This window comes from Megalops cyprinoides, chromosome 3 (genome assembly GCF_013368585.1).
Source record: "Megalops cyprinoides isolate fMegCyp1 chromosome 3, fMegCyp1.pri, whole genome shotgun sequence".
NCBI lineage: Eukaryota > Metazoa > Chordata > Actinopteri > Elopiformes > Megalopidae > Megalops > Megalops cyprinoides.
Window position 1 is genome coordinate 46438544 of NC_050585.1, and position 14879 is coordinate 46453422.

Sequence of the window (14879 nt, forward strand, 5' to 3'; positions counted from 1 at the left end):
TTAGAAGACAGGGTATTTTAACATTTCTGTTAGTCTAAAACGAGGACACGAATGCAATGTTGACATGGAGAAGACACAGATACATACATAACAGTTAGGTTATGTCGTTTTGCGGGCTATGCTGGGATGAGGTTACGTGAATTTATGGAAAATTTTAGGAGACCTGACCAAAAGGTTAGAGATGCCTGACAGATCAGTCAACGAAGACAATGAATGTGACATAATGTATGTGTTATTGAAATTTTTATATTTTTATAAATTGATTACATTAATGTATCTTATTATAGTTATTAATTATAGTTAATTGCGTCATGAACACTGTGTTTAATGGTCTAAAGCATCGTGTAATTTCAATAAACATTGCATCTCTTGCGTGTATCAAGTAGTTTTAACCATGTTTACTTACATGTCTATATGACAAAACGTCTTTCCTGAAGTTTACAAGTGCACAACGCCCTCCCCTGGATAGCGCGCTTACTGAAGGTCATTCCATTTTAGTCTAGATCTACAGTGTGATTTCTGACTGAAAATGTCTGCGGAAAGCTTCGTTACCGGAAACTGCACTGCTGTCGTTATGACTGACTTTTAATACCCAGGCTGTTAGTTTATTGTTTAATGTGATGTGGCTCTGATTTGTTATTTCATACACTTTTATTGTCTTTTGTTATCTAATTTAATTTCACTCTGATGCCTGCAATGAATTAAAATTAAAATATTTTCACATGTGTTTGTGGTTCTTTTTCATTGAGTATTGACTAAAAACTAATAAATTTATATCTAAGTCTAAAAGCTCTTTAAAAGGTTGGTGCATGTATTGTTACCAAGAAAGCATTGTTTCGAATGGTGTCAATTATGCATTTAATCAACTTCTGAATCCACCAATCTGCAGGACCCTTCCGCAAATCTGACTAAAGAAGATTAATTAGCCGGCAGATTAGTATTCTAGAAATGATGCATTCTGCGGCCGCTGTTTTCCAAGAAAAGAAACAAGGGGGCATGATTGGCTACTTTGCCCTCTCTGCTATTAAATTTCAACTCGTGTTTCCAGACAAGTGTCTGTCACTCCCCTCTGGTGTCACACAGAATACCGGGTGAAGGAACGGGGCGGGTCTGCTGGGCAAGGTTTTCTAACACAAACAAGGGCTGATCACGTGAACTGGCTACATCCTCCAATACCCGAACACCGGAGGATTTTGTTGTCTGGCCAGCGCCGCTGCATGCTCGGCTTTCCGGCGGTGACACATGGTTCTGCTTCGGCACATATCCATCGCTTTAACTGCAGCGGTGGCTGCGTTGGGATCAGCTCTTTTCATCGCCTTGAATTATTTCTACAGAAGGCGAGTATGGTCACCCGAGATGGACTATTACATGATCAAGGAGGTGAGCACTTATTTTCGTTAAATGGACGTATAGTCTTCGTAGCCTATGTTTTACTAAGAAGATATGCAGTTTAAGAAAGACAGTGGGGTGTGTCATGTGTTTTCATTTGCCAATATCAGCAGTTATTTTGCTTTTTGCGGGTAGACATGACTTTTGTAGCACACTATTTAAAATAAAAAACAAATGCCATTTAGGGGGGTTTGATCAATTTGGTCACAGAGTATGTCGATAACGCAAATGATTATCAGTAAATATCTGTGATTTTAAGATGAAATGTTTCCAAAGTGGCGGGGAGTGCGTGCATAGCCTACTTTGTCGCAAGGACGGAGAGTTCTGCAAACACAATGACACAATTGGTAGCTTGTTATGGTATGTCACAAAACCATCGCAGAAACGAAAGGGAAAAAGTCACGTGTTGGCGCAGTAGTTATCACATACGTTGCGATTGTGTTCTTATTGCGCAACAAACGTAGTTGTGTGCAGATACTGCAACATTCCGTTTGGGTTTCTTTCTTTTAATCGTGGCCGATTAGACAAGAGAAAATATTGATCCACTCGAAAAGTACTTTGATGCTATATTGTAAAGGAGAAGCGGGAAATAAGGACACGTCTTTGATATATTGATACGTTTCATTCTTTTCTTTTTTTAGAATTGTGTGGTCATAAACTCGTTTTACTAATCTTAAAGTCTCCTTGAGCTCCTCTGGAAACTTAGCTTCCTTTAAATCTAATTTGACAATCAATTGAGAACGATCCACTGTTAGTGATGTTTTCCAAATTCCATCTTTTCCTTCCTTTGTTAAAACCATTCTGTTGTGATAGTAAAATCGAATATTTAACATTGTTTCAAAATATCTGAAATGAGACCTATCGCCCATTCCACAATCGATATAGCTTTTAATGTAAGCTCATGACTTATGTCATCTGCAAATAATTATAAACAGTAGCAAATCACAAAATCAAAAATGGTGATCTTACATAGGCCAAGCATCTGAAGTACATGATATCCATGATGAAAAAAAAAAATGGTATAATGGTGACTTGTTTACACAGTAATTTGGGTTCCTCTTGGAGAGCGGATAAATTACATTTAATGTGCCTCTTATTGGAGAATAAAACCCTTTTTTTCCCCCCACGACTTGCAAATAAGCAGAGAAAGCTGAGGATACCTTCCGACTAGACAAGCAGCAGCTCATCACCTTTGTCCCTTTTATCTGGTGAGGGAGCACAACATGACAAAATCGGAGGGCAGCAAAAACACTTTGCTGCCTTCTCTCCTTTGGCCCCGGAGAACCACATATATCAGTAATAACACTGTCACAATAGGCCATATGTCCCAAATAAAGACCATTATTGCATGCATCAGTTACTCACCCATGACAAAGGTAACTTGGTCACATGGCTGTCACCTAAATAGTTGTTGACAAGTGGCAATTCACTATTGGAGATGTAAATTCTGCCCCATGTTGCATAAGGAGTCTTGTCTTCTACTCTCTGAATGCACCCCACTTGTTTTGTGGGTCTCCAGCCCTCTACTACTTCCTGTCACGTGCTGTGGTCATCTCCAGCACAGAGTAGATGTTGATCTTATGGCTTATGAGTGAAACACACTGTGACTTGGACAGGATGTTTTCCCATATATCTGCTGACTATGAGGAGTTCCGTTTTAAGGGCCGTGTTTGGTGTAGCTATGGGGGGTGGGGGTCCGTCTGCACCCCCCAGACGGACCTCAGCGCACCCCCAGGTGTGTCCTTATATCCCGATGTCTATATAGCATTTATGACTTTTTGTCGTCCCCCCCCTACCCCCCCCCCCCCCGAACTGCAACTGCATTTTGCATTATTTTCTCCTGCCGCCGGGCCTGGTTTGGTATATCGTTGCCCGTGTGTCGAGTAGGAGGAGGAGGACCGCAGCGAAAGGCAGGTGCTCGTTCTGGGCCTGGACGGAGCCGGGAAGAGCAGCATGTTGCAGGGCCTGACAGGAACGAAAACCAAGAGGGGCTGCCGTCCGACCAGGGGCTTCAACTTCATGAGTCTCAGCACTCCGGCCTGCCAGCTGGACTTCCTGGAGAGTGAGTACACGTCCTTTACCCATGCTAGGTTTAAAGCTGGATAGTATCACACTCTCAGTATTGTTTCTCCTACACTCCACAGTCAGAGCTGCCATTGGTGATGAAACAGGTGCTTACGGGCACAGCCCATTCTGAAGCACATTTTTCTCCTAGATACCACATTACTGTTGTATGAATATTTAATATTCAAATTAATATTTAAGGGAACTACTTCTCCAGTAAATTATGTCATGGGCAGAGCTTCCCCCCCATCATCACCACCACCAACATTATGGTACTATTTTTGGCACCATTTTAAAGTTGTACGTAAAGCTGTACTGACATTAAAATCCCAAGGAGGTTTACTGAAATGAAGGATTTATTTACAAAGGTCAAGGCAAAGGCAAAGCCAAGTAAAAAATACAAGAACACTTGTTAAATTTAGTGCTAAATAAATGCAATTCGACAGCCAAGACATTACCACTAGTATGGCGATGGCTCCTATCAAGCTAGGAAATTTGAGTCCGTTTTAAAGCTAAAGCTATCAGTTTCCAGTTGGACATTGAGACGCTTCAATAAGATGGCATCGACAGTATTACCACTAATGTAAACACAGGATTGCAGAAGCTGAGAGGAACAAACAATAGGAAACCCAACAACAGTGGAAGTGAGAGTCTTGACTCAGTGACTTGATTCAAACATCTGTGACAAACTCAAGCTTTCCAGTTAGCACAACATGTCTGCAAAAAGTAATATCACTTTGCCGTCACTATGTACGTTTGGTTAAAATGTTGGGTTTAAATTGCCAGCTATAGTCTAAGATGTTTTCAGTGTTTTGAAAGACCTGTTAATGTTTAGCCTTCCCTTGAAAATAAAATCAACATTTCATTTACCATTTACAAGACTCTACCCCAGAGCAGAATGGTAGATCAATCTGTGAACTGATTTAACCCACTGGCCAGCTATCACCAGCTAGGAGGTCAATGCCTTTTCTGTCCACTCAGTTTTAAATGTTCACATGTACCTAATCCTCATTTTCAGTTGCACAGATGAAGTAGGTATTTCTGAATGCTACCATCAAATACTGACAAATATCTATGGTGATCTTCATAGAATTCAGTTTGTTTTTGACAATGATTTAATGTTTTATGATTTAATGTTTTATCTTGAACATACATTTTCATGGAACATGAACAAATTTACCATTTATCACAACCAAGTTTCATTTGGTTAGAACGAACTGGCCACTTAGTCATACATTAGTCATTTGTTACCTAATTTAACACCTGCTTTGTTAAATTATTGGCACTGTTTCAATGAAATTAGATCATCTTAAGTATCAAATCATTAAATCAACAGAATCTTTATGTTGTATGTCGGATCAAAGGATAACAGAATAAAATGAAGTGATGTTTTTTGCACAGTGCAGTGAACAGTTAATGGATTGTGTGTTGTGCTGCACTGGTAGTTGGAGGCGGTGAAGATCTCCGCATGTACTGGACGGAGTACCTGCGGAAAACCCACATCCTGGTGTATGTGGTAGACTCCTCCGACAGAAGGCGCCTCCCGATGGCCAAGGACGAGCTGCACCGGCTCCTCAGAGCAGACTGCCAACTTCCCGTGGTGGTCCTCGGAAACAAGCAGGTGAGGGTGGAGGTGTAGCCAGCCCTTCAGAATAGGAGCAGGGTGTGTGTCTGCCGTACTGTGAATTGCACCAGTTCTATCCTAGTTCTTTCTCAGGGAAAGCATTTTCAATGAATGTCACCTATTTACTGTAGGTAAGCTTAACAGTGGTGTCTGCATATGTGGTCTACTGAGGGGGATCTCTCCCTGTTTTGTGGCAGAATACTCCCAAGGAGAGAGAAGTGCACGCACTTCAAAGTAAAGCACAAGTCGCTCTCGAAAGCTGTGCACGTATTAATTGGTACAAAGTACTGAATGACGAAGTCTGACACCCCTGTTAGTGAAAATGAGACCTCGGCATAGTCCTCACCTGCTGTTTGCTGTTCCCCCAGGACAAGCCAAATGCAGTGAGCGTTTCAGAGCTCCATGAAGCCCTCTCCTTGGGAGCAGTGGGTGATGAGAGGAAGCTGTTCCTGCTGGCTGCCCAGCTGGGCTCAGATGAGCTGAATGCACCCTGCAGCCTGCAAGCTTTCAAGGACCTGCTGTTGCAGTTGGTCTGAACATCAGGGCCATGCAGTTTAAGGGGGTCTGGGGTAGGGGGCACTCTGGGTGAACCTTTGGCTTTGAATGACCCTTCAGCTAGAACTTCAGGTCCAAATGTTGACAGACGGAAATGATAGGAAAGCTTCACTGAGTTCATTCTGCATCACCGTGTCATAGAGTAACAAAAACACATTGCTGTAACATTATAGCTATTCTCTTGCTAGAATGTCACTGCAATGGCAAGTGAATGTTGCGCATTATTTGGAGAGTTAACTCGCATTAATGCATTGAGGCCAGTATTGTTGTAGCAGATTTTCTATAAAAACAACTTAAGGTAACCATGAGAACATTTTAAGTTATTGTTTTAAGTTTTAATTGTAGGTAATGTGGTGTTGACGCCCGTGAAAGTTTTTAAAGAATGTAGTTTGTAGACGAGAAAATAATTCTTTTCCACAAAAGTTAAAACTAAGATATATTCTCAGAGACAATTTTAATAAGGGTACTATGTTTTGCAGGGTATCCAAATAAGTATTCAGAAAGAATGGATTTAGCAATTTTTTTTGGAAAAGTAATACTGCAACAGAACTTAACTACCAACACCATTTAAAACACTTAAGCTTTGTATGCATACTGTTCACCTAACCACAGTCCAGTCATGTAGAGGCAAATGTTTTGTTTGCAGCTGTGAAGTCAGACAATGAGAAAACGTGTACAAAAAAAACAATTGATTTCAGTGTTTCACACTTATCTGAAGTCTGCTGCTATAGATTTTCTATAATTGCCAACTTCAACATAACTCTCCTTATTTTTGTAACTGAACAGGTGACACTTCTGTTCATTGCAACTGAATTGTCCTTACCTGTGTTGCTTAAAATGAAATCCGCAAATTAATTTTAGTTTTACTAAGACATACAATGCTCTGAAAGATGTGCCAAAAGGTTAATGTGTTATGTCTTTTTGTCAGACCACACAAATGCAAGGAATCAGTCTGAATGTAGAAGTTCATATTTCCTATACAAATTAAATAAGATTGAGTAAGATGAGAATTTTATAACAACTGTGTAAACTGACTTTATGCTGTTCATAAATACCTAGTTATAACTGATGCATTAAATCGTAAATAGAAAAAGACAGACACCGATAATTATAGTATCTATGTGAATGCGTTGTCAAATGTAGATATTATCACTTCTTAAACTTCAGCACAGTTGCATTAAACTTTCTGAGTTCTGGGTGTTTCAGTATTTACCCATTCAATTACATTACTTTAAATGTTTAAAATATTTATTGTATTAAAGTAAGAACTTCATATTATGCTCATTCCATTGGTTTTATTGTGCACATCAATGACAAAGATTTCTAAGCCTCTATATAAAGCTTGATATTTAAGTTTGATGCTTTCGTTTACATTGTAACTTTAGATAATGTACAGAGGAAACACTGGTTCAGACTGGGTGGTAGAGGCATAATATAGGTCAGTTATATTTATCTGACATACAATTTTACTTCATGTACTTGTGCAATTCATGTAATGGTATTTTGAGCTTTGTGTTGAATGTGTATGGCCACAAAAATATTAAAAATGATTCGTTTGAAAGATTGTTAAAAATCTGTCCAGCTTTTACTTGTATACTGTACTCATTTTGTAAATGTATGAATTATTATCATTGTCCATTCTGGGGAAGAAAAAAGGTTGGCGGTCCAAGGAGAAGCAAAAAATCTGTCAACTGTCCTTCCTTAATAGACCAGGAGGTGTTTTCCAATGAGAATCAGTATTCAGTATCTGGCCAATGAGCAGGTCTCTATGTGGAACACTTTCCCGTAATGGCGTACCTTCTCATCCAGTGTAGACCGGAGTCTACGAACAGTCCATTTTCTGTGCTTTCAGAGACTCAATAAAGGCAGCGTACTCCTCTGGATGAAAGCGTTTGTACTGATCCACTTTCCTCTTGATTTGTTTTGGTGTGTCTTGATAATAATTCTTCTCATCTCTGGCCATAGCCTACAAAAACACATAAAAACCCATTTTGTAGTCATGTGTCAGAATATTAGGGAAGTTGCCAGGGAAAATAATTTGCTTTCCCACCTTACCTTATAGTTGTCATTGTGTTCTTTTATCATATACTGCACATATTCAATGATGTCTCTGGATAACGACTTTGTGTCTTTCGTTGGGAGATTTGCCTCTTCTTCCAACCCTTGTGAAAGGCAGAAAAATATGAAGATCTCAATCCATTAGCCATGGATTCCTAACAACCACACTGGGCTAATTATGAAGCTAATATTTCCTGAGCCAGACCTGAATCTTACCTTTGATGACATAAGGTTTCCTCACCAAAGGAGCCTCCGTTTCTTCGGCGTCGGCCCCAGGAACCTGTATCGTTGATGACGTCAGAAAAATGTCAATAGCTCAGGTGCGATTCAAACTCAAAAACGTTACATTCCAAAGATCACATGTTGTTTAACACGCTTAGTACATCGCCAAACCTTCTCCAAACCTCCTATCATGGTTTGGAGACGCGTGCCAAGCAACGTGTTCAACAGACGCCACCTACCTTGTTTTTGCGCAAAGGGAGAGCGAGGTTTGGGTCAAAGGCAAGGCCCATGTCTTTTAAATTCTGAGCAACTGACTTCTTGTCGTTCCAGGCATTTCGAATCTGTGGGCTGTAATTGCACCATATGTACTGTTATTACATCGTTTCCTACACAGACTAAAACAGCCAAGCAGCTAGGTATGTCTCTTTACTAAAAAGGTAAATTAACAATGCTCGACTTGGGCTTCAAGCTTAACGTATAAGTGTTAAAATGGTACACTTCCCAAATCGCTGGATCACACTGTCACCCACGGTTAGTTAAAGTTCCGTTTGTACTAGTCAATCGCTAGATGCGCCACATCAGAAACAGAACACAAACAGCTAGCAAGGTAACTAGCTAACAAACACCTAACATGGTGGAGATGAAAAAAGTCAATTGTGCTCAACTCAAATGTTAGCTACCAAATAACGCAATGCTCAAAACCGAACGTGAATACAGCATTTATTGATCGGCTGGCTAGTTATTGACGGGTATCTTGCAGCACTGTGGGCTATCCGTACTACCAACCTTCGAACAGTCTCAGATAGTGTGTTAGCTAGCTAGCTAAACGCGCCGCTGTGCTGCCCGTTCTATCATGTTGAACTCACCACTCAATTCTCGGAGCCGCTTTCTTTTTAAACTGCTTTTTCAGTTTTTTCTTGTTCTTGTTATAATCATACTTCTTCCTTCGACTCGATTTCTTTGCCTTCGGCATTTTTATCTTTAATCAGCAACAGTTTAAGCAAAGAAACCAAAGAATTGAACACACACGTGTGGAAGTATCACGTGACAGGGAGACCGCCTCTTCACCTTTAACCCGTAGAGCTTCCGATTTTCCCAACGAAGATAATTGATTTACCAAGACTAACAACTCCTGTTCGATTGTATTTTGGGTTTCGTGGTCCTTTCAAACTGAAATCTATAAAAATCGAGAACACATATTGACTCAAGAGGGACACAGCATGTATATTCTGTGTTGCCTGAAAAGATTGATTAATGGTAGGGTTAATTTTCTACTTAAGTAAAAATGCATGAAAGAGTCAAGAGATGCCTGCTGGGTAGAGGGCAGATGATATGACAAGCAAAATCAATGAATGAATCGCAGGGATGTAACCCGGCAGCGCAGTAAATTTAGCGACAATATACAGACATTGTCGTTTCTCAATGCCACATATGGTGTGGATATAGCGCCCTTTGTGATAAGAATCACCATGGCGTATATACTGTTTAAAGCCAATATAAATCATTATTAAATAAGTAAACTGATACAAGAATCTTATTAAATAAGTAAACTGATACAAGAATCACAAAGCTGCACAACTATGCATCCCATAAGGGTACCACAGAATAGAAATGAAATCCAAAAAAACCCAGAATTTTATTATATAGTCACCTGGCAAGCTAGCTGGATAATTCCCACAGTGCAGCTATCTCGGCTGTGGCTGCGGTTTTCCAGCATCGTTTTAACACTTGTTGCTCCTTATCACACATGACGTGGTCTCACTGGAAGAGAAAGGCCGGAGCAGTGGTGGGCCCAACTGAAGTCAAGACTTTAGGGTTTGTCACTTTGTCACTTAAACTCGTAAACGGTAAACTCGTTTTTGGTCGCTGTTAATGAGAGCAGCCACCAGATGGTGCTGGACTGTAAATTCTCCGTGAATTAGCTCAGTAGTGTAGTGAAGTGCATAGAGCTCTGGATTCAGTGACCACAGGACTGTGGCTTTGATTGGGTGGGGCACTCCTGCTGCTCCTTTTTACTGTGAGTTGCATGGTGTAAAAACAGATACAACTAGAGTAACTGCAAGCGTTGACTGAGAATATCATGTGTTTGAGTAAAACAGTAAAATGTATGTCCTCTTGATAAGTCTGAACCAGACCCCCCCCCCCCCACCACCACCACCACCACCAGATGTTTAATGCATTGGCAGAAGGTGTGATGGAGTCAACCCCAACATACATCTACAGGTGCTGGAGATCCTTCAGTAAATCATTCCCTGTTTGCAGAATGACATGGCAGCAGAAGCAACAGTGGCAGGTGTCCTGGTTCTGACCACTGCGGACGACTGAATGTCCAAAGTAACACCATAAAGTTGTAAAATGTAGAGTAAAATGATGGCACCAACATACCTGAAACCTTTTGAAAGAAAAATAAACCTAACTTACAAAATATGAGGATATTTCTTTCCTAGGGTTGAATGAAAATAAGAATTCTGGGTTTGGGCCCATGGTCTACATGGAGATTTTCAATGATAGGTGTGGTCTAATCAGGCACTTATAAGCTCCCAGCTCACAAAGGTGACCATAGACAGGCACGCAGTATGCGTAACCATCCCATGGGATGGCCATTGAACCCAAAACGAGTTAGCAATTAATTTTGGAGTTCAGTTGCCTGAGAAGCCATCAATAAAGGGACAAAGTATCAGCAAAAAAACAAGGCAAATGAGCCTAAAGTAGGATTCAATTTAGAAGTAATTTATTTCACATTGTATTGCTTTTGTTTAGCTACAATACAGACAGAAGAGCAGTAAGCCGCTGACCCAATCTTACCTCACTAAACTGAAGACTCTTTTCTTGTGATCCTGTTTTTCCATGAGAACAATACCAAACTCATGACTGTCATGTGTTTTTTTTTTATCTCAGCTGAAGAGAATTTACTAATAAGACCTGCCTAAGTAGCAGGCCAGAGTCTGATTGTAGGTTGCTGATTCAAGTCAATAGACTCCTCCAGTAAAAGAAATTGTGATGACTGACCATCCTATACAATTATCAAAATTACCTCAAAACTTGTGTAAAAAGTACTTAAGGTACACAAAGTGGATGATGTGACAAGGGGGCAGATGCCTTGACTACCTTTGATGCCCTTAAAAAGGCTTGTTTGAAAGGACCTTCAGCCCTTCAACATAAAAATGCAGTACTTTTATTAGCCCAGCACATGAAGGCAATTTACTTCTTGCCATTCTAATCTGATGACAAATAACATAAAGTATTTTTGTGATCATTATTGATTTGCAAAGACAACTCCCTTATACAGGGCAACTTACCTATTTATGTTTTTTTTAATTCATTGATACAGCTGTATATTTACCAAAGCAATTTCGGCTCAGTACTTCACTGCAGGAAAACAGAGCCCACCCAGGGGTAGCAAATCAATTTCTTTTGCATTTTTGACACACTGCTGTCTTATATCACATATTGATTTTCAAAATCATTTTTTCATGCCTGATAACTATGAGAATGCAGTCATCTTAAAATAAACTAAAGACACAACAGGGGTATAGCAGTGTATGAATAAAGAAATGGAATGGAAAATAAACAGATGTATCATATAACTTATAACATATATAACTTGCACAGAGCAAAAAAGGCTTGAAAAAGAAAATAGAACTCAGTCAATACAAGCTCTGGAGATCTCTGAAGACCCTCATTTACCGCCTTTATGTAATACTGTGGCCTGCCTGTTCTAAGATCAGACATGGTTTATTGTAGCGGCTGGAAGTTTGGGACAGTGAACAGAGAATTTATTATTTACTGACACAAATTTCTTTTCCTACAAACAGCCCATTGATGTATCTTATTAAAAGGAAAACAGCCCTTCCATTTACGAAATGGGAAGATTATTTATTTCTTAATCCTCAACGCAGCATGATCTGATGTGTATGTATATTTTACAAATGTGGTGCTTTGAGCAGTCAGTAGAAAGAGGAATGACTTATCCACCATTTTTCCAGCTGTTTTCTTTTAGCGTGTGTGTGTTGAGTAGTGAGAGCTGTAGCCAATACATAGTTTTACGTAGGTGTATTTTTTTGTAACTATTCGTTTTTTCAGTGCCTGATTTACTGGCAATCTGTGCGTCCATTGATCATTATCACAATTTTATTCCAAGTATTGTAGCATTTGCAAAAAATTTACCTGAGGAAACTGAAGCCTTGCAGCGAAGATATTATAGCCCACTGGTGTCATTTTGGCGGAGAAAACAAAATAATGGGGCGGCATCTGTGGTTATTATCTATTCAATGCACTGTGTCATACCCATGATAACCAGAGGACAGGGGCACACGGCACAGAGCACTCAACATGCTCTGAAAGCAGGGGCCACTCTTTGGCCATTTGGTTATTATGCTTCCTCAGCCATGTAGATTGGATTTCTTATCTCCCCGAATAGATCTTGGGTCTATGACTGAGTTCTTCATCCTCTCTGCCATAATGGAGCAGGCAGTTTGGTGGACCTCTCTTGCCCAGGAAAAACATGCGCACACCGGGATAATGGGCATAGAAGGTTGCAGCAGCTATTCATGTAACAAAAAGACAAAAAATGACGAAAGGAAATATGAATCAAAACCAGGAATTCAGTGTGCAACCTACAGAAACATGCATCACATCAAACATATCAGATGTACCTGTGTACAGATGTGTGAGGCAGTATAATCCTTTGTCTCAACATTTGACAAAGTAGCCCAAGTTCAATAAAAATGTATGGAATGCAGCACTTCCTTATACTTTCTAATACACATATTTTCAATCCATAACGAAACAAACAAAAAAGCCAGGTCTAGCCTGGCCCCATTAAAATGATGGTGCAACTGGGCAGTTACTTCCCAAGTATGGAGTTAATTATACAACTACGACTATAAGACTATTAATGTGATAGACTATGAAGAACTATATCTTCATAGACTATGAAGAACTGTGTCTCTCCCTCTACTGAAGATGAAAAAATGATGAGGTGCAAGCTGACCGTGAGGCCCTCCTGCCTAGATACTCATCCCTGCAGTCCTGTGGGAAGCCCTGCCTCAGGCACTGTCATAGGCACAGAGAAATGGCCTTGCTGAGCCAATGGAAGTGGAGAGCATGCCTGCCGTGAGGCATTTATGCCTCTCTCCATTAAAAACAATTTGCCTCTTCCTTATGCATGTGCTTCACCACACACAGACACCGCTGAGTGCCACATCAACCCCTCAGCTTCTAACTACTATGGGCTCTAAAAAGGTCCCGAGCCATATTAAATATTAACAGTATATGCGGAACATTAACATCAAACCTTAATCAGATATAAGGCCTCACGTCTCTTTGAGCTTCCCATTCTAAGTCCGGTATTGCAGGGAGAATGTGCCTCCTTTGGGAACAGCAGTACTACAATGCTGGCTGTTTTTGCGGATTGAAATTCATCTTTGGTCTTTTCAAAGCTCTCTTAGGTGACACTTGCTTTTGAAATTAAAGAGCAACATGTTTGTATCAAAAGAAACAAAAAATAAGGACCAGGCACAAGTGGAATCAATTTAAAGCTGAGATGTGGCCACAGTTATGGCAGTAGTGGGCAGAATGCAAAATGCCAGCGACATTCATCAATTTAATTCCACAGTTACCCTTGTATAATGTGTCTGAATAATATTTCTTCACAGAAAATATATATGACTTTTGGTGGAATAACTATATAAATTCATAAATAAAAATTAAAAAATAAAATTCTCTTGCTGATTGATGTTAATGCAGTCACAATGAACATAATAACCATAATTTCCCTTTTTGTTTAACAATAGGATAGCTTGTTATGGAGCTTTGTGACATAGCTGGCTAATTCTTGTGATGTGACACTGTTAATTTGATGATATGATAATATCGCAGTGACATAACTATATAATTATGATTATGTTAGTTCTAGCTGGCTAACGTGAAAGATCACAACTTTAAACCAGTCAAATTGCAGAGAGAGTTTTTGAATTCATGAGTGAGAAAATCAAACGTTATTGTCTGATCATGTCTCTTTAACAGCAAAATTCACAGCTTGACACCTACCACCTTTAGAAGCCAAAGCTAAAAATTGCATATGTGAGCGCATCCTCACATAAGATCTTATGCACTTTGCATAATTTTACTGATAATGGTACACTGTCAGAGTGACGCATGGTTATGTCAGCAACACTGACCATAGCTTTATGACAGGAAATGGCAGTGGTCTCAATCCCGTTAAATAAGGCTGGTTACCTATTGACTAATGCCTGGATGAAACTGTCATAAACATGAAAGGCATTATTGCTGTGCTGCAGTTATGTTGGTTCCAAGTCAAAGCAACAAAATTAGAATCACTTGAGTCCCTTTCCACGTCTGCAATAAAAATGGTATAATTTTACTTAATTCTTTCCCTATTGCCTTAAAAATGCAACAATTGATAATCTAGGTTTAATAAAGATATTTGTCTGTGCCCTCATTAAAATCCAGTATACTGATGGTAGAATTAAATAGGCATATTGGCACATAATGACTGTAACTACCATTACTGTAATGGAGGGAAGCATAAGGAGGTAGCTTTGAAGGAAAAGTCTTATTTATTCCCCAGCAGTGCATCGGAAAGATGAATTCATCCTTTTTCACGCTGCTCATTGCCCCTTCCTGCCTGTTCACGAACACAAAGGTTGAGCTGACCTATATTTGTATAACCTGGCTGTGACACACTTCAAGCAAGGGAACTGCATCTTCAAACAAAAGAGTGTGACATGTAAATGTCAGGATTAACTTTTCCTTATTTCTATATTTAAACTCTATTTCCTCCTCTGTGAATAAATAGATTCTTCATTGCAGTGAAGATACCATCTTGCCGTTTAGAAGAACCCAACACAGATCACATAATACAATTTATATAATAATTTGCATGAGAGTGTATCTGTGCAGCTCTGTTGCACAAGGACAAATATTTCCAACAATAATGTTTTAA

General features: G+C 39.7%; 2 protein-coding genes across 2 annotated transcripts; one reads left to right on the forward strand and one right to left on the reverse strand.

Moving 5' to 3' along the window:
• Positions 1-1159: 1159 nt before the first annotated feature.
• On the forward strand, positions 1160-6907 carry arl10 (ADP-ribosylation factor-like 10). Its single transcript, XM_036522948.1, has 4 exons — positions 1160-1380; positions 3277-3451; positions 4899-5074; positions 5446-6907. The coding sequence occupies exons 1-4, from the start codon at positions 1243-1245 to the stop codon at positions 5611-5613; spliced, it is 657 nt and encodes a 218-aa protein (XP_036378841.1). The 5' UTR covers positions 1160-1242; the 3' UTR covers positions 5614-6907.
• Positions 6908-6916: 9 nt separating this feature from the next.
• On the reverse strand, positions 6917-8959 carry nop16 (NOP16 nucleolar protein homolog (yeast)). The gene is made up of 5 exons (XM_036522949.1): positions 8779-8959; positions 8152-8260; positions 7907-7970; positions 7688-7794; positions 6917-7598 (listed from the first exon to the last, which is right to left on the reverse strand). Exons 1-5 carry the CDS (start codon positions 8883-8885, stop codon positions 7455-7457), a joined length of 531 nt encoding a protein of 176 aa, XP_036378842.1. The 5' UTR covers positions 8886-8959; the 3' UTR covers positions 6917-7454.
• Between the last annotated feature and the right edge of the window lie 5920 nt (positions 8960-14879).

Coding starts and splice junctions, on each gene's coding strand:
- arl10 (XM_036522948.1), top strand. CDS start 1,243: ATGGTTCTGCTTCGGCACATATCCATCGCTTTAACTGCAGCGGTGGCT. Junction 1,381..3,276: donor ACTATTACATGATCAAGGAG/GTGAGCACTTAT, acceptor TGTGTCGAGTAG/GAGGAGGAGGACCGCAGCGA. Junction 5,075..5,445: donor TGGTCCTCGGAAACAAGCAG/GTGAGGGTGGAG, acceptor CTGTTCCCCCAG/GACAAGCCAAATGCAGTGAG.
- nop16 (XM_036522949.1), bottom strand. CDS start 8,885: ATGCCGAAGGCAAAGAAATCGAGTCGAAGGAAGAAGTATGATTATAAC. Junction 8,261..8,778: donor GCGGCTCCGAGAATTGAGTG/GTGAGTTCAACA, acceptor GTGCAATTACAG/CCCACAGATTCGAAATGCCT. Junction 7,971..8,151: donor TCCCTTTGCGCAAAAACAAG/GTAGGTGGCGTC, acceptor TCAACGATACAG/GTTCCTGGGGCCGACGCCGA.